General features: G+C 40.2%; 1 protein-coding gene across 1 annotated transcript; it reads left to right on the forward strand.

The window, feature by feature from the left end:
• Nucleotides 1-268: 268 nt before the first annotated feature.
• On the forward strand, nt 269-18,727 carry KLB (klotho beta; the record flags this gene model as incomplete). Its single annotated transcript, XM_082482214.1, has 5 exons — nt 269-1,006; nt 9,303-9,810; nt 13,633-13,901; nt 15,381-16,524; nt 18,366-18,727. The coding sequence occupies 5 exons, from the start codon at nt 269-271 to the stop codon at nt 18,725-18,727; spliced, it is 3,021 nt and encodes a 1,006-aa protein (XP_082338340.1).
• Between the last annotated feature and the right edge of the window lie 1,011 nt (nt 18,728-19,738).

The raw sequence follows: 19,738 nt of genomic DNA on the forward strand, positions 1-19,738 counted from the left end.
AGCCAGCTAGATGTCCCAGTGGTCATACAGAGGCCACCTCCCTAAAAATTACGCCGTTCTCTGACCCGTTCTAGGTCTCACAGTTCAGGCTAATCATTGACAGGGCTTTTACGATCAGAAGGTTTTCGTGAAGCTTTGATAAGACACTCCAGCAGTTTGTTGCAAATGAAGACGGTGTGCACAGCAGGCACTCAAGCGAATGAATGGAATTTTTTCACCGTCAGTGAAAGAAATCTGACTTTTAACACTGGCGCTATAAACTGGCGTAATGTGTGGCCGACGACTGGAGAGATTTGTTGCTTTTTGGACGTTACTTTTCATAAGGATAATTACTGGGCTTGCTGGAGAGGGAAGATCTGTGTGGAAAAAGGACCCCCACTTCAGCCCCGTAAGTGAAACACAGATGTTTTTGTATGACACGTTCCCCAAAGAGTTTCTCTGGGGTGTGGGGACGGGGGCTTTCCAGGTGGAAGGCAGCTGGAGGAAGGACAAGAAAGGCTCCTCCATCTGGGACCACTTCATCCACCCGGAGCTCAGGGATGCTGACAGCACAGATGCCTCCAGTGACAGTTACACCTTGTTGGACAAAGATTTGTCTGCTCTGGATTTTTTGGGAGTTACTTTTTACCAGTTTTCAATTTCATGGTCAAGGCTTTTTCCCACTGGAGTGGTAGCAGCTCCCAATGCAAAAGGACTCCAGTATTATAACACCCTTATTGACTCTCTACTCTACAGAAATATTGACCCTGTGGTTACACTGTACCACTGGGACCTGCCCTTGATGCTGCAAGAAAGATACGGGGGATGGAAAAATGAATCAGTAATCGATATCTTCAATGACTATGCCACCTTTTGCTTCCAGACCTTTGGGGATCGTGTTAAGTATTGGATTACAATCCACAATCCATATTTAGTTGCTTGGCATGGGTATGGCACAGGTATTCATGCTCCTGGAGAGAGAGGGAAGATATCAACCGTCTACTCAGTAGGACACAATTTGATCAAGGTACGGTATAGTAAGATTTTAAACTGGCTTTGCACCACCATGGGAAATGATGGGAGGAATCAATCGTGTAATCAATGTTTAAAAAAAAAAAGGTCGAGGAATGTGAAAACACCAAGAAATAACCTTCAGCTAAGGCAGGTGTGTTTTCTTTTAATCCTCATGTTGATTTTGTTGTTGTTGTCACAACAGCTGACTCATTAATTATTTGTGTTAAAGTGCTTGTTTATTATTTTATTTAAATTAGATTTTGCCTACAGAATCTGGCTATTAAAAAGCATAATTCTCCTTCTTTATTCTTTCCACTTAGTTATCAGCTCTCTTCTACAGAATTACACATCCAGAAGGCTTGATCCCATGATCAATAGTTTCAACAGGTGCAGTACTGGGTCCTAAGTTTGTGGTATTCTTTCTTTGGAAAGGCCAAAAAGAGAAGTCTAAAGTGGGTCATGTTTCTAAGGAAAAAGTGCAGATGTTGTTCCTGGTATTCTCAACAACATTACAGAGTTTACAGCAGTTCCTCTGATAGATTATTAATTTCATTCTACAGAATAGCTAGTTCCTAAGGATAAGATCTTATAATCTTAGTTTCTCTTGCTATAATTTAAAAGAATTTCCAATAACAGCAGTTTAAGATAAGAATTAACAATATCAACACAGCATTTTTTTCATCTGTAGCACTCAAAGTACTTTACAGAGCAGGTCACTATCCTGTCTCTGTTTGATAGAGCAACTAGTATAATTCCATCTGCCCAAGCTATTCCTAGCTGTCACAAAAAGAATTTTTCTACTACCTACCATACATTATAAATGCAATTAACAAATAGATCTGAATGTATTTGTCCTACAGAAAGCAGTATGCATGTGGGAAAAAATTAATTGCCAAAGTAGTTAAAAATATTCTGCAACTGAGCATTTGTATTTCTTGGTTTTGCTTCTGGGCTTGAATCTGCAGAACCTCCTTTTTCAGAAAATTCACACTGCAGTCAATAAAAGTTTTACACCTAGAAAAGTCATGGAGCACCCCGAGTCTCTAGCTGATTTCAGACTTAGCACAAGAATGATTTAACTATAGAGATTTGTGAAGCATCTCAAAGACAACTGATGCTCTATCATTCTTTTTATTTTCAGGTGCTATATAAAATATATTTGATATAATACATGTAAAAGATACAATGTAAGTTTGCAGCATTGCTTGCCTGCATTTCTGAGTGGCACAATCAAATCTGGGTTACTAACTAGGCAGTCTCTGCAATTTCCCACTCTGTAAAATCCATGTAAGCAGCACACAGCACATAGGGAGCAACGACTCTGCTGAAGAGTTCCAGGAAGCCAAGCACAGCTGGGTCTGATATACAAATTACTGACCTAAGTTCCTTGGTCAATATTAGTTAAATGTCAGACTTGATCTAATAGTTCATTCTAGCTTTAAAATCTGTGAATCAATCACTTAAATGGAAGCGTTAATGAGACTTTCAGCAACACACAATCCATTAACTGTTTTTTTTATTATTTTGGGTCAGAAATTTTCAAGTTCTATCTTTCTTACAGCTCCATGAATATTACCCAATTTATTAGCACTTCTCCCCTGTGGCACTGTAAAATTTCTGAAGATTTTAGGTCTTCATGAAGAATCTCAAATTTGTAGTAGTGTATTTGAGGAACTGGAGTTTGATATTTGAGGTTGGAGGTGGAATGGAAGCTCTTGAGGTACCCGTCGACATGAGTCAACTCTTTATACATATATATAAAAATTATTTTTTTTAATAAAATGTGATTAAAGTCAGTCATTCCACAGAAGTCATAGGTGGTATTATATGTTTCAAGCCAACTAACTAGCCAGAATATTTGTCAGAGATTTTTGTGGGTATCTGAATGTTCAGTTTGTTTGGTATTGTTGACAATACCATATTAATATAATGTCTTGATGCACAATCAGGACTCCTGAAGTGTCTCTCCTTTGAGAGGCAGGGAATGTTATAAGAATCTCTCTTTAAAGAGATTTTACATGTCTTTTTATTTCAGGACTGGCATATGCAAATCTGTTTCTCAGACATTGTGTTATGGCTACCTTCTAATTTACCACTGCAAACCAAAAATGTCCTCCCAAAAATAAAAGACCGACGAAAACGTCAGGTTTTGGCAGTGTGAGGCAAAGCCTGTTGAAGCTATTGAAAAGATTCCCATTTATGTCAGTGGCTTTAGGAAGAGCCACATTCTTGCCCATGCCAGGGCGTCATTTTTGGACAGGCCACTGAAAGACAATATTCTCCATGTCACCCTATGTACATTACCAGGTCCGCCCATGAAATCTGCTGAGCAGGAAAAACAGGTCTGTAATGCTGAAAAGAAACTAATCTGGCCACCACTCTGTTACATAGCAAATTGCTGAATAATCATCCTCAAGCCTGTTTGTAGTACCTTTCGATAAACTAAATGAGGCTCTCTCATGAGTCCTACTTGCAGTTTCATTTACCTGTGCACTGTTGCAGTTGCAGTTTGTGGGAACTAATCACCATTTATATAAAGGAGTGCTTTTATTTGATACATCAATCATAAACTGAAGCTAAGTTTCATAGAATCACAAAACCAATATAACAAACCATAAACCTCTGGGTTTTTTGGACTTTGGATTATTTTATTGTAAGAACAGTTTCAAAGTTGCTGGAGATTTTTGCATCTCTAGAAAGATGAAGAAATTTCTCTTAATTTTAAACTATAAATTTTAGTCAACTAAAGAAATACAACATCTTAAAACTCAAATAATTGGCTTGCATAAAGAAAATGTCCATGCATTTCAGAACTGATTAAAAAAATTACCTGCTTCCGTGAATGAATTCAGGTAGGTAATTAGGTAGATAATTATCTTATTAAGGATTTTCGACAAAAGTAGGATTGTTCTGTCTTCATCAAGCCCCAGAGCTCTATGGTGTTGGCTGGCACAAGGCATTGCAGATGCTGTATCACCTAATACATGTGCTTTCCTTCTGTGCCTTGCATCCTTTTAAGGGAATGCCCCAGATACATCTGCTTAAGAGACGTTTCTGCGTTTTACGTGGATCTTGCTAGTCAAGACACATAAAGAGGGGCAGTGAATGCAGAAACAAAGGCTGCTAAGCAGGGTGCTTAGAAGGTTCATGTGGGGAAAATAATCCACAGAAGAACAACTCAAAATTTCAATTAAAAAATGTATTTGCATATTACTATGCGTGCTTTTCATACACAGATGGCAATAATTGCTACTGATCATTTTAAAGGACCTGATACTACTTCCGTGGAAATGAATAGGAAGTTTGAAGTTTGACACTTATCAATTATAAATTGCTAAGGGATTCACTTAGATAAATCTCTATTCAATTGTATGATCATAGAATCATAAAATGGCCCCTGTCTTTGCTTTCTGCAACTTGGGCGGTGTGGTTAGAGCCCTTCCCAGTGAAAACTGAGGCAAAGAAGTCATTGAGTATCTCGGCCTTCTCCATGTCCTGGGTGCCCAGGTCTCCCATTTCCTTCCTGAGTGGATCCACATTTTCCCTAGTCTTCCCTTTATCACCGATAAACTTATAGAAGGCTTTCTTGTTGCCCCCAATGCCTCTGATCATTACCACTAACACAAGGAGCATGTGGAATCTTATACCAGATGAAGAATGACTGTCAAATGTGTGTCTCCTTTCTTCATTAAAGGAGATTGTACTTCACAAAAGCAACATCGGAAAACAAGTCATGATAACATGTAACTTGCCATGCGATGTTTGAAAGACACATCAAAGAAGATACAAAACCTATGAGCTTGCTCCCGAGGCAGCTGTCATACTGAGGCAGAGAAAAAAAAAATGCACACAGAAAATTTAGATGGATTTTTTTGATTTAATAGTAAATAAATCTGACAAGAAGCAAGAAAATATAAAGCAGAGGAATGATTGTGGCTGGAGCTGAATGAGATATATACCTGATATATTATTACCATTTTCTCTGGATCTAGTTATGTTCTTTTATACTTAGATTAAGGTTTGCGAAGATCACAAACTGCAGACCAAGCTGTCTTCTTTTCGTCCTCTGTATCAGTGCCCTCCAGGCAGTTCTGCCTTTGCTACGTAACAGGCAGAAAGGGGATTTTTTTTTTTTCCTGTTACTTATCAGTCACACTCCTTTCCATCTGGCAGAAAAGCCCAGGAGAAAACTGCCAGAATAAGATCTCCCAAAAATTTTCTTCGTGGACACACTTTCATGTCACATACTGGGAAAAGGCAATACATTCCCTTTCAGACATGATGTCTCCATATAGATCCATTGCAGATCAGGTTTATCTCTGTGCACAACTGCATTAGTCCCAGCTCTTCGGTAGCTCTCACTATGCCAGGATCTCTTTGTGGATACTGCTTCCTTTGCTATCTTTGGATGAGCATGTCCCAGAGAAGTCCCATAATTCATTCTCCTTAAAAACAAATTTCTACAGACTGAATAGAGAATAATTTTTATCTCTGCATCCACTGAGACACTTTCTTCCCTTCCTCCAAAGGGTCCTCCTTTCCTCAGGATCTATAAAGATGAAGCTACATCAGTGCTTGTATTTCTTACAGGAGGAGGGAAATCTGTTTCCATCAAGTGCAGCTCTAGGGTGGACAGCTGAATTGTCTGTACTTGTAAATGTCTTTGCTGAAAGATTTTTCAAGCAGTAGTAGCCATCAGTGATGATGTAAAGTTCAGCACTTATTCACACTTTCTTTGTATGTTTTGTTATTTTCAGGTTAGCTTTCTTACACTTCTTGGAAATCATCAGGAAAAACACAACCTAAATGGAAGACAGCATACAACAAATTTGTTAGTACAGACTCACTCCTTCAAAGCACCCTCCTAGAAATTTAGTTGCCTGCATCTCAAGAGCCCTTTTTTCCTTCACAAGGATTGAGCTTCAGAGTCAGTTTGCAAAATAAGGCCTTTAGCACTACTGACTGCATGGCATCTTTACCACAGACCAAAAGGGCCTTGAACCGAAATATGCTCCCAAATAAGCCACAAACACCTGCCCTTCGTCTAAAGTGATGTTTCACACCATCATCATGAGACTCTGTATTCTAACTCTTTGTGGTTTAAAAACCAAACAATTAAACACAAAACCAGACTAATTTTATTAGCATTTTTTACATTCTACTTTTCCTAAATGTTCTCGCTCTCCAGCACACTAAAATAACTCCGTATACCCCTGACATTGTTTTGTGTGCTCATTGCTGAGACATTCAGGGAAAATTGCTTGACTTTAACACATCTTAAGAACTTGAAAGTATTGGTCTTTCAACAGTAAACTCTTTGTGTACGTACATGATAAATTACAGGATCAGAGTTTAAGGAGTATGAGAATATTTCAAGAAGAGAAGAGAACAATACTGTTTTGATTTTATTAAGTTGACTTATCTTATCTAGCCTTTTTACAGGGTTAATACTAACTGACTTAGCACTCTGTGACTTTCAAGTCTATGGAATAATTTCTATATTAATACCAGGAAAATATGCTGACATTAATGTGTCATATGTATCTAGAATAAATACGCAATATTGATCCTGCTTTCACTGTGTACTTAGCCTTGACATTTGTCCTTGATCTAGCAAGGAAAGTGAAAGATTAGGGATTAAACTCTAACTGAAAAAAAGATTAGTCAAGATTTACTCAAAATAACCAAATTGATATATCATACGGTTTTTAAATCGATGTTTGTTTCATATGTGGTCTTACAAAACAATTGATATTAATCAATTGGTTCCACCAGCAATAGTTTGCACTTAGCTAACACCTTCCAGCTGAGAATGTGAAGCTGCTTTACAGATAATTAACAACTCAAAACAGAATTATAGGCAAGTAAATGCTATTGTCTCTACTACCTCTGTAAAAACCCTCCCTAAAGCCAAGTGTCATTTTTTTTTCAGTAGAGTTAACCCTCAGTGAGACATCGGTGCTACATATGAATTTGTGTATGGGGGGCCTATCTTGACTCATATTAAATGTACTTATTTGTACTTGAGGTCTACTCCTGTAGAATTATACCTGTGGCTGTATTCTCTGCTGTAGACAGTATTTTTAATAGTAACTTTACTTTTTTCTAATCAACCTCTTGAAGGTGCATATCAATACAGAGTTGTCCCCAATTGTCTTTTACCTGTCAATATCACATTCTAATTAGTTGGGTCTTGGCACAGCCGTCTTTCTCCACTTCACCTAGAAATGTGTGATTGCTAAGATTTACCTGGTGCTGTTGTCACGCTACTCGCCACCGTGCATAATACAGCTGACCACAGCAGGGTTTTTCTTGTTGAGCCAACACAACCATATACCTTTCATTAAACAGTGGTGTTAGTAGCCTGTGTTTAGGAAGAAAAAAAAAGGGATTTTTTTTTCCACGTGAGAAAAACCACGTGAGAAATCACTAGAGGCAGAGAACAAAGCAAGCCTGGCCCCAGCACCCAGCCCAGGTTAGAGCTTTGGGAGAGGACAGTGAGGGAGAGGACAGAGACTGGCAAGAAATCCATTTTATAATATTTTAACTGTATCTTGCAATTTGCCTCATGAGTACGATTTTGCTGACTTCCCTTTATGGCTACAGACCCTGCATTTCAAAGGTTAATGTTACTTTATCAGTATTTTCAAAGACAGACCTTGAACAAATGTTACGAGCGTGACCTTAGAAACCATAAACAACTGATATACAAAATTTCACAAACTGTAATTCTTTGGTACTCCCTAGCTTAACCAAATATCAACCTGACATCGGGTCTTTTGTTTTTTTAAACTGTCAAGGCTGTGTGTTTCTAGATAAATTCACTGAAATTATTGGCAAAGATAAGCAATGCTGTTTGGCTTGGTAATGATGGCAGTCTAACTCGGCACTCTGCGTGTTTCACAACGCTTCTCAGTGTTTTTTCTGGGTGCAAACAGTTATTTTCTTTCCAGTTTAAGAGTATAAAGCCACACTTCAGGAATAAGGTAATCCCAGAGTTACTTGACAACTCCTCAGCTGGGAGAGGTCAGCTGTCCTCCCCTGTCTCAGATCCTCTGGCACGATTCATGCTGCAATCCAGAGTTACCCTTCTCCAACACCCGAGCTCTCCCCTTTTCTTCAGGGACTCTGACAATGCTGGTGGTTCCTCAGTCTCCCATGTATTCCTTTTTTTGTGTAAATTTTGACTGTTGTATTCTCTTATTTACGTAATTAACAACATGACATTTGAAGGTAATTCTGGTGTGTGACAACTTTAAGCTTTCTAAAATATGACAATAATCAGAAAAATGGAATTAAGATGCGATACAAGGTATGCTTTCATTGTCACTAGCATGCATAGCAAAACTTCTGTCTGTCCTAGGGCAATCAACATTTGGCCAATTATGAGTACTAAAACATGCCATACCCAAGAGATGTTATGAGATACTGCTGCCAAATTTCCTTTTAAAGCCAAAGTGTTGTTGCTCTCTACTTAAAAAGAATAAGCTTCATTCTGTGCTGTTGCATGCACTGTCAGAAAAATTATTATTATAGCAGCATCAAAGAAGAAATGAACTAAAATCCTGAATCAAAATTCTCACGCAGCATTTTGAAACTTGACATTCGGTTTCAAATTTTGCAGCTAGGTCCTTTCTCCAAGGCTTTACATTTAGGGACTGTGCAGAAATCAAAAGCTGAGCGCTCACTCATATGATTCGGCCAAACTAAAACACGTGGAAGTGTATCCCGAGAAGAGGAGTGGGGTGGATGTGGTTTGATCAGAGTTAATCCAGATGACCCCCACAGCACAGAGCAGTTAATAGCACTGAGCCAACACTGACAAAGGAAACATCATTTGACATCCATAATTTATGGAACAATTCTAAAGATGGTTGAAAATTTTAACCATAACAGTAATCACTGCTTGACAAAGAAAGACCTAGATGGGACTGTCTAGATCACAGAGTTCAGACCCCACCATTAACAGCTGTTTAGTCCCAAAGTGTCCATGTAACAGCTATTCCCATCCCTGCTGGGGCCTCTCATGAAATTTAGGCCTATGTTAAAAGGCAAAAAGCCACAGCTCTAATGTGTCATAAGAACAGCCTACATGAGATACTGAGCATTACCATCAGCTTGAGGTACCTTGCAGTACAACAGTGATTGCCCATTAGAACTGTGCAGGGTAATTAGCCTGCTTTAACTGTTTGTTGATGTTTCCATAGTAGTCTGCAGTGAATCAGATGCAGCTCCCTGCCTGTGTAGCTGCCGACACACACAGAGATTTATTAGAGAGTTACAATTAAATGCTGTTTTTCTCTCATCAGGCTCATGCAAAAGTTTGGCATAACTACAAAGAACACTTTCAACCGTATCAGAAGGGGATGATGTCCATAGTATTGGGATCCCACTGGATCGAACCTAACAAATCAGAAGATAATTTGGACATTTCTAAATGTCAGCAGTCTATGGAGAGAGTACTCGGGTGGTTTGCTAAACCCATCCATGGGGACGGTGATTATCCAGAAGAGCTGAAAAATGAATTCTCGTTTTTGCCACGCTTTACTGAGGATGAGAAGAACTACATAAAGGGAACAGCCGACTTCTTTGCATTTTCCTTTGGTCCTAATAACTTTAAACCTCCAAACACTCTACCAAAAATGGGACAAAATTTGTCACTCAATTTGAGGGAAGTACTGAACTGGATTAAACTGGAATACAACAGTCCTCGAATCTTGATTGCAGAGAATGGCTGGTTCACTGACAGCCATGTGAAAACAGATGACACCACAGCCATTTACATGATGAAAAACTTCATTAATAAGGTTTTACAAGGTTTGTACGCAAGTTAGTTGTTGGATTTTTGGAGAGCTTTTTAAGTTCATTTGTTATTTAGCTCTGTAATGATTTAATCATTTGATTTTATTTTAAAAAGATAATAGCAACTAAGTTAATTATTAATTATTTATACTGCATGAGTACAAGTCATGGATCACAATCTACTGGTGCTGTACAAACACAGAAAAAACCCATAGTCCCTGTCCCAGAAAGGTAAAGTCCAACATCTGCATTGGATTTTAAAACTAAATAAGTGCAAAACTATGTCAGAAATTAATGAAAACAAATCTTTTGGATATCACTTTTCACTGCTGGCAGCCCAACTGTAAAACCTTTGCGCAGGCACATACCTTGACAGCAGGAAAACAAGACAGTGACTACAGACTGTCATTGCCATGCTGGCATCCTGCTCCAATGTAGAATGTGTGAAGGAAATGAGCAGGAGAAGGGCAATCATTCTTCAGGAATATTGCATGCCAAACATAGATAATATGTTTTAATAATGCACTTGGTATTTTCCCTTCATAAAGCCAGTGTACAAGGGTGCTCTCTGAAGGCAAAAGATTTAACTTGGTATGAAATATAAACACTGCTAGTACCTAAAGCCCCTGCAAAAACAGTATTTCTTTTCCCCAGTGCCCAGTTTGTAGGTTCAGCTCTGGGAGAGGGACAGTGGCTGGTCCTGAGAGCCATCCTCCCAGCAGGCTGCCCCCATTGCCGATGCCACGCTGGAGTGATGGGGCAGCTCAGATCCCTTTACAAAAACCTTTCTTATCCTCAGAAAAGGGAAAACATGAGTAATCTTTTACTCTGACACCAACTCCAGGAGTACTGTGTCACCAACAAACTTAATTAAGCTTCTACTGAAGATTGTCCAGATATATTTAAAGTTGGTTCACATTGTAAACTTCACGTAGCGCATCTGTGCATTATGTCCTGCCTTTTCCAGATGTTGAGGAGGTTACATGCCAATATTTTGTTTATGATATTTTAAATACTGCCTTCACACAGTAGGAAAGTCTAGATGCAGGCCTGGATTTGGAGGTGTGGAACAGGCAGATTTTGGGACACGTGCATAAGAAAATCCATAGCATGTTCTTTTTTTGAATCCTCCACAGCAGACCATGCTGTAATAACCATCCGTGGAGTCAAACTTCTGAAATACTCGGTCAATGTTCAACCAATAACTACTTCTCACGAATTGTCGTCTACGTTTTTATTTATGCAGATACTTTAACCTCTGCTTCAAAATACAGGATTACCTCTTAACTAATGCATTTTTTTGTGGAGCAAACTTTAATTTTTCTGGTCAGGAATAATACCTGGAACATATTTTCATATTTTTACTTACAGAAAAGTCAGGTATAAATTTGCTGTTTGCAGCAAAATCAGTTAGGTCATGTTAACCTCAAAACAACGTTTACGTAGGCCAAATTGTAATGGGATGGTGGCTGTTAAGATAGCATGCAACAGGCTATAAGGAGCTATAGTCTTGTGTGTTCATACAAGTTCAAGCAGAGTGCTGTAAACTTGGCACTGTATGTCTGTAACTCATAGCACTGAGTCATGAAAATACGTGATGTATAACATCACTATTGCAGTGAACTGACTCCAATTATGCTACAAGGATGCAATTGAAACTACAGCTTCTTAGTGGCATGCATATGCCCGTCAATACTGAAACTATTACTTCTGCAGGACTCCAAGGCTCCACCTATAGCAGGCACAGAAATGCCCTGAGATCTCCTTCCATGGATGTCACCTCTGGTGACACAGGGAGCTTAATTAACTCCTGACCTCGTCTACCTTCAGCCCCTTGTTCCTGCATCAGTCATCCCCTTGGTTTTTAGGAGGATATGCTTGTCCCCTCTGTAACATTCAGTGAGGAACCTGACTTCTGTTTCTGCCCTCTCCTTTCACTGTGACTGCAGGCAAGGCTACAAGCACGCTGATCCACAGGATCTCTACCTGTGACTCACCCCGCCATTAATTCTTCTTACCACAAAATATGCATAAAATAGTGCTTTTTTCCCTACCCATTTAAACAGCCAAAAAATCTCATCTAGGCATGCACCGTCTCAAGTAGCACAGCATCTTTTGCTCTGGCAATTAAACTTAGCCCCATCCATTCAGTATGCTTCTAGAAAAAAAAAAGTTTTTCTCAGTTGTCACTTATGCTGTCCCTATATGTCTACTTCCATTCGTTCCACCTTCCTCGTTGCAGACATGAATTATCCTCTACATCGTTCTCCAACTCTGCATTTTGCATTTGATATTTTCAGACATTTTTGTACTTTCTCCTGTGGTGTCCTTAATATTTACAAGTTGTTTTTCTTGAAAACACATGCCATTGTGTTGCTTCATTACATTCCTGCATCTCATTACTGGATTCTGGCCTTCTCTATCAGCTTGTCATATACTTACATTGCAAGCTCTTGGGCTTTCTGATTTCTTCATCCAGCAGCTAGTAAAATATCGTGCTTGACCAAGACAGTACTGCTGGGCACCTTGCTACTCTGCTGCATGAATACAAGTACTGCACCAAACTGCCCCTGCTGAAGTTGCAGCATGGTGTCACTAAGGCAAAGAAGTTCACTGGAAACTGCAGTACTCCAGGTGGGGTCTCACCAGAGTGGAGCAGAGGGGCAGAATCACCTCCCTCGACCTGCTGGCCATGCTTCTTTTGAGGCAGCCAAGGATGTGGTTGGCTTTCTGGGCTGCGAGCGCACATTGCTGGCTCATGTTGAGCTCATGTTGAGAAAATAAGGCAAAGAAATTCTGCGTGAGAATAGAGCTTTAATTCAGAATACTTCATCTTTACTGCTTGGCTTACTCTCAGTGGACAACAGGTAAAATATGGCTGTCCATCTGGCTGTGTCAAAATCCTCAGTAACCCCATTTGGTCACTGCTTTGCCCTTGATATTCCAGCCCTTATAAGGTTAAAGTGAGGAGTTATCCTGCATTATTTCCTAGCTTAAAGCTGGCAACAGGCAGCTAATGTGACTGAGCATGGAGTTTGGACTTTTTCTTCCACGCTGCCAGCTGGCACACGCTGGAAGTAGGTAACGAATGTTGTTGTTAGTTAGTGTCCAGCAAGAAGCTGCTTTGCAATTCTGTTGCCCTTCCTGGTGAATTGGGTTCCATTTTGTCATCTTTCTTATATATTATATATAAAAGATTATATGCATACTCCTTTGCAAAGTGGAGGGACATTAAGATTGCTTGAAGAAACATGCGTGTGCTACACCCATTCTGTGAATAAATCAAGCATTTCAGTCTCTGGGTTGATCAACCCAGCTTCTTCTAAAGTCACTACGTGTCCCATACTGACACATTTAATTTTTCAATTTAGAAGCTGAATAGACATTCCTAAATGTTAGAGCTTGCAGAGATATTTCAAATAAAGGTAGAGCAATAAAAGAGTTTAAGCTTCATGACAAGTACAAAGGCACAAACTAGATAACTGTTGCACCCTTAACTTTTACTCATGATTCTCTAATTTTATTGGTATGTATTGCTTGAAATCACCAAATGCAACTTAAAATCTGGATGTGTCTTAATATTCCGTGTTTGCTCAGAGCAGACATAAAGCATCCTAGAGTAATTTAATTTCTTAAGAAACTAGTGATGTGTTTATTTTTTAATGGATAAAGACTCAGATATGTAATGTTTGTCACAGTTTTGCACTTGATTACAATGGGCCAATAACCCTATGAGAAAACCCTCAAGATTTGCAAAGTGAATAGATCTTTCTCATAAATATCCCTTATATGTGATAGAGTCCTAAAGACTCATGGATGTAACTTTCTCTTACGCAGCTATTAAATACGACGACATAGATGTGTTTGGTTACACAGCCTGGTCACTCCTTGATGGCTTTGAATGGCAACATGCTTACAACATCAGGCGTGGATTATTTTATGTAGATTTCAAAAGCGAAAAAAAGGAAAGGATTCCCAAGTCATCTGCACTTTATTATAAGCAAATCATACGAGAAAATGGCTTCTTCCCAAAGGAGTCATCCTCAAGCTTGCAAGCTCAGTTCTCCTGTGACTTCTCCTGGGGTATCACCGAGTCTGTTCTTAAGGTAAGTGTAAATTATTGGGAAGACCGCTGGAGGGAGAGCAGTCAACAGCTTCACTTTGTGAACAGATGACGGTGAACGGCACCTTGTGTTCAGGAATCTCAGTGCACACTGCAAACAGAAGTTGAGCCATAACTGCATAGGTTCAGTTTTATGTACTTTACAGGTTTTCAGGTGAGCTAGTCACAGGGTGCTGGGTGCTCCTGCAGGAGCAGACCCCTCTGCAGGAGCCCTTCCAAGGCTGACCCTCCCTCGCCGTCCCTCTGCTCACGTCTCCATGTGGCAGATCAGATCAGGAAATTTCAGACCAAGAAGTTGACCCCGACCGATTGTTCCTGGGTTATTTTTCAACCAGGGGAGTTTCCCAATCCAGTTCACAGTGCAGTCATAGGGATGTCTACGGCAGCATGACAGAGAGGGTGGCACAGGGCAGGGACAAGGTGGTTACACTGGTGGCACCAGAGCAACCCGCTGGCTCAGAGTCCCATCTAAAGTTACTGAACAAGGCAGAAACAGACTTCTGGGCTGAGCTTGGCTCTAAGTGCCACTTGCACAAGTGGGTAATAAGCCATTCTTTAAAAAGACTTATACCATAGGTGAAAATAACCAACATCAGCACATATGGCTGTTACCATCTGAGCTCACATTTGAAAACAGATCATACCACCTTTGTTCCAAACTGGTTCCTACAGTTTCTATTTCTACTTTAAAGGTGGCAGATAAGCTAACCATATGCATGGTCAGTGTTGGGATACTCTTTTTGTCATCATACACAGAAAGATAGTCCAATGACAAACATCAGCCTCGAAAAATGACAGCAAAACTCCACAATTTAATCTATTCACTGACAACCATAGGAAAAAAAAAAGTAAAGCTTCTCTGTTCTTTGTTAATAATTCTGAGGAAAAATACAGCATGGAAAAGTGCTTTTCTTTAAAAAATCAGATTTAATCTAAATATTTTGAACTTCACTATATTGTATTACAGATCCTAAAAAAAATCTTTTTAAAAATTGGAACAGTAAAAAATTATCCTATGCTACACAGGGTACATCCTGTGCTAACCTTGTTAACTAGTAGATGATTGTAAAGATATTACTAATATTAAACACTACAAGCTGTTTGTGTCAGATGTTTGCATAGGCAGAAGGACTACCAGTAAGACCAGGGAATGCTGTGCCACAGTTTCCCAAGGCTGATCTCAGCGTGTAGGCTCTGGCTGGACAAATGTCAGTGTGTAGCTGAATAGGTGGTGCAATTTTAATGTTTTCCATAGATGAAGGAACAGAGGGAGTAGGATGACAACTAGCACAGACAAAGTGTATATAGTTGAGTCCGTTATCCTCTTCCCCATGGAGCATCTAAGCGGGACCTCGTGACATCCAGCACTAATCCTACAGCCAAACACAGGCAGAAGTCCAGACTACAAGCAAGCACTCATTGAATTAAACCTTATTGTAATGTGTTGGTTTTATTTTCACAGGCAGAATTGGTGGCTTCCTCACCGCAGTTCTGCGATTCCAGCCTGTACCTCTGGAACATCACGGGAGATGGGCTCCTGCACAAAGTTGAAGGGGTGAAGCTAAAAACCCGACCAGCACAGTGCACAGATTTTGTTAGTATTAAAAAGCAACTTGACCTCCTGGAAAAAATGAAAGTCACCCATTACAGATTTGCACTTGACTGGTCACTAATTTTACCCAATGGAGATTTGTCAGTGGTCAACAGGCAAGTTCTTAGGTATTACAGATGCGTGATTAGCGAAGTACTGAAACTCAATATCCAGTCCATGGTCACCTTATATTATCCAACTCACGCCTACCTGGGCCTGCCGGGTCCTTTGCTGCAGACAGGAGGATGGTTGAACCAGTCTACTGCCTACGCTTTTCAAGACTACGCAGCTTTATGTTTTCGGGAACTTGGCGATTTGGTTAAACTTTGGATTACAATAAACGAGCCTAACCGGCTAAGCAATGTCTACAATAGAAGCAGCAATGATACATATCGAGCAGCACACAATTTATTGATAGCACATGCCATGGCCTGGAGAATATACAATGAGCAGTACCGGTCCTTTCAGTATGGCAAAGTGTCCCTGTCCCTGCATTCAGACTGGGCTGAGCCTGCCAACCCCTACTTTGAGTCTCATTCAAAAGCTGCCAACAGGTTTCTCCAGTTTGAAATAGGCTGGTTTGCTGATCCTATATTTAAGACTGGGGACTATCCAGCTACCATGAGGGAATACATCGGCTTTAAAAACAGAAAAGGCCTCTCATACTCTTCGTTGCCATCTTTCACAAGCGAGGAAAAGCAGCTCGTCAAAGGTGCAGCTGACTTTTATGCGCTGAATCATTTCACCACCAGATTTGTGATTCATGAACCTCAGAACGGGAGCCGGTATGAATTTGATCGTGACATCCAATTTCTGCAGGATATCACCTGCCTGAGTTCCCCTTCCCGTTTGGCAGTGGTGCCTTGGGGAGTGCGCAAAGTTCTCAAGTGGATCAAAAAAACCTACGGTGACATCGATATTTACATCACAGCAAATGGAATAGATGACCAGTCCTTAGACAATGATGAACTTCGAAATTATTACTTGGGAAAATACATACAAGAGGTTTTAAAAGGTGAGTATATGGTAGACTTGGGTTCCCCAGAGCCATTTCCATGGCACAGACCCAGGCTTTCCTTAAGCAAGGATGTAAGACTTGCCCCAGACAGAGCAAGCAGCTTTGGTTGAGATGCAGGAACTGGCCATCAGCATTCAGCCTCGTGAGGGGCCTGATTCTCCATGCATGCTCAGGGCAGATACAGCACAAAGCAACGGCATCATGCCCTCATGTGAAATGCAGCCACAGCTGCTTCCAGTTTAAACCACGCAAGAAGCCATCTGGGCACATATACAGCAGAGTAGTTCTTCAGAAGTTAGTAGGAGATGGCAGTTCAGACCAACAACTCCCAAGAGACAACTCTAATTTCTACTCTACAAAGAAAGGTGGGAGCCTCCTTACTTGCTGCTGAACTAGAGTCGTTGGACGAAAAAGCACAAGCAAGTCCAAGGAGCCCTGGAGGGACATACAGCAGGTGCCCAGATTTTTAAGGAGCTGCTGTTGAAGGGAGAGTCAAACTCTAGTTCCTGTTCCACTACGTGCTTTCTCCTGTGCACCTAACAGAAACCTAGTTCTTCACTTTAGAGAAAAATTAGTAACAATTATGGAGGTAAAGGAGAAAAAACACTCAAGGCAATGATCTTCAGCAATAGCTTGTTGTATGAGAAATGCTGCAGGGGCCTTACCCGTCCCATCCCTCTTCCTCCAGCTGGACGTTAGAAGGAAAGCAGCAAGCCACAGGATACCAGAAAGGTCTCGGTACCTGAACCACACAGCCAAAATGAGAGGTGCAATATTTCTCTGCCCTTACTGTTCCCTAGTGGTGAGCATTGCTGAGTTCTCCGACCAGGACATGGGGCATCTCAAAGCTCTTTTGAGGCACCTGTCCACAAACATAGTCTACATACCCTGGTTTTTCCTTTCTAAGAGCTAGCTACGTAAAAAATGAGATAGGTCTTACTCATGGCTAAGCATGGCTTCAGTTTACTTCTAGACAGCAACAAGAAACAGAGCATTCCCCCTCCGCTGCTTACTTAGTTCTTTCTCTATTACTATAGGACTAATAAGCATTTGCTGATTTATTTTCTGTGCTAATTTCACATTGCAAACAAAAGAACAATAAGTTATTACAGGGAAAAAGTTATTAAAGGAAAAGGTTGCTTAAAAGGCACTCACAACAGTATTCCCATTTTAATTTTCAGATAGCATGATATTTCATAGTACTCACAGAAAGATCCCCCCCAAAATTTACAATGTTCTTGCTTAATCTGGGTCACATCCCTGACTATGCTTTCTGCTTACACATGAATTGGAGATGCTTACTCACCGAGGACTGCTACTTATGATTTCATTACAGTATTTTCAGCCCGCACTCGGGTGCAGCAGTATAACACACCATCGTGCGTGCTGTGGGGCTGAGCAGCCGGGCCTGGAGCAGGGCAGGAATTTTTGGGAAGCTCCTCTCATGGCACAGATGAGCAGCTGCTCCCCTCGAGTCTCTGCAGCTGGGTTCAGTCAAGAGCAGCATCTGCCTTTTCCCAGCAAAGCAAGCTCCCAGCTCTAACCCTGTTCAAATCCAGCTTTCATAGTGTAGGTCCTGAAAATTCCCAAATTCTAACTTTAAAAAAAAAAAAAACAACAAAAAAAACCAATGATGCATTGTTTCTTCTTAATTAAGACAGTGGGAGCCAAGTATTGTTAGAAGCAGTAAGTGTAAGCAAGTATTTTATGGTGCAATTACGTTTTTTAAATTGATAGTTTAATCATTTGAAATCTGAAGTCATTACCAGTAGGTTTGTGGGTCATGCAAGGTTTTATTAACAACATTTGTTTCTTCCCCCTCCCCCTCTCCTTCGCAGCGTACTACATTGATAAAGTCAAGATTAAAGGCTACTATGCATTTAAGCTGACAGAAGAAAAATCTAAACCCAGATTTGGATTTTTCACTTCGGATTCAAAAGGAAAGCCTTCAATACAATTTTACAATAACCTGATAAGCAACAACGGCTTTCCTGCTAACTATTCAGCCTGTGATCCCCCCAGCCAAGAACAGCAGTGTAGCTTCTGCTTGTTTGTTTCTCAGAAGAAGCCGCTGATCTTCTTTGCCTGCTGCCTTTTCTCTACCCTTATCTTGCTTTTAACCATTATTGTTTTTCACAAAAGAAAAAGAAGAAAACGTTTTAAGGCAAAACGCATCCAGCGCATCTGTGTTTTGTTTTAAAAGGGGGGCAGAAGCCCACTTTCAGTGAGATCCATCACTGTTTGCATTCTACAGGGGATGATGCAGATCAGACGACTGTAGAAAAGCACTATGTGAGTCACTCCAGTTAAACACACCGAACGTTTCGTTGGAAAATGGAAAAGTAATTTATGCACAGGAAGAAGAGCTACGACAACATTTCTTTCTGGTGAAATTACTTTTACCCACCTTCTGCATGTAGAAGTAAAATTCATATTTAAAAAAAAAAAAAAAGAACATTTTATGACTCTCCTGTGCCTTGGAATAACCTTTCAAACAGTTTGACTTGAAAAGAGATATAAGCTGTGAGAACTGAGATGCACTTTTCTATGAACCTCTTTGAACCAAAGCGTCTTGTGATGTATACTCATGTTATGAATGTTGTTGAGCATGACACTGCAGTTGTTAGGGTTTACAAATAAAAGTGTTATTAAACCCCACAAACTTTCAACTAAGTAGAACACTGAGAATGAAATGTGCTGGGCCAGCTGCTGAAGATACCTCTAAAAGAACAAATCCAAGTTAACTCCATTATCAACCAACATACCTGTATCTCTTACGTATTGGGTGAAGTAGAGATCAGATGTTAACATTTTAAGCAAATGTAACTGGACCCACAGGAGACAAGTGAAATTAATATACAATCACGATTTTTCATCTCCAAAATAGGGCAGCCATAAAAAATTTTACTAGCAGAGAACATAAAAAAAAAAATAGTAACTATTAATCTACTCAAGAGAGTGATGAATATAATTCCAAATTTTATGTTTTCATAGAAATGAATACATATTATCATCTTAGCTCTGGTCAAGTGCCAGTGCAAGCCATGGGTGGGATAAAACTCATGGCTTTCTTCACAGAAAGGGCTGTGAAGCATTGGAACAGGCTGCCCAGGGAAGTGGTGGAATAGCCATCCCTGCAGGTATTTAAAAAACAAGTGGACGCGGTGCTTAGGGACATAGTTGAGTGGTAGTTTTGGCAGTGTTAGGTTGA

This window comes from Vanellus vanellus, assembly GCF_965231255.1.
Source record: "Vanellus vanellus genome assembly, chromosome: 4".
Classification (NCBI taxonomy): Eukaryota; Metazoa; Chordata; class Aves; order Charadriiformes; family Charadriidae; genus Vanellus; species Vanellus vanellus.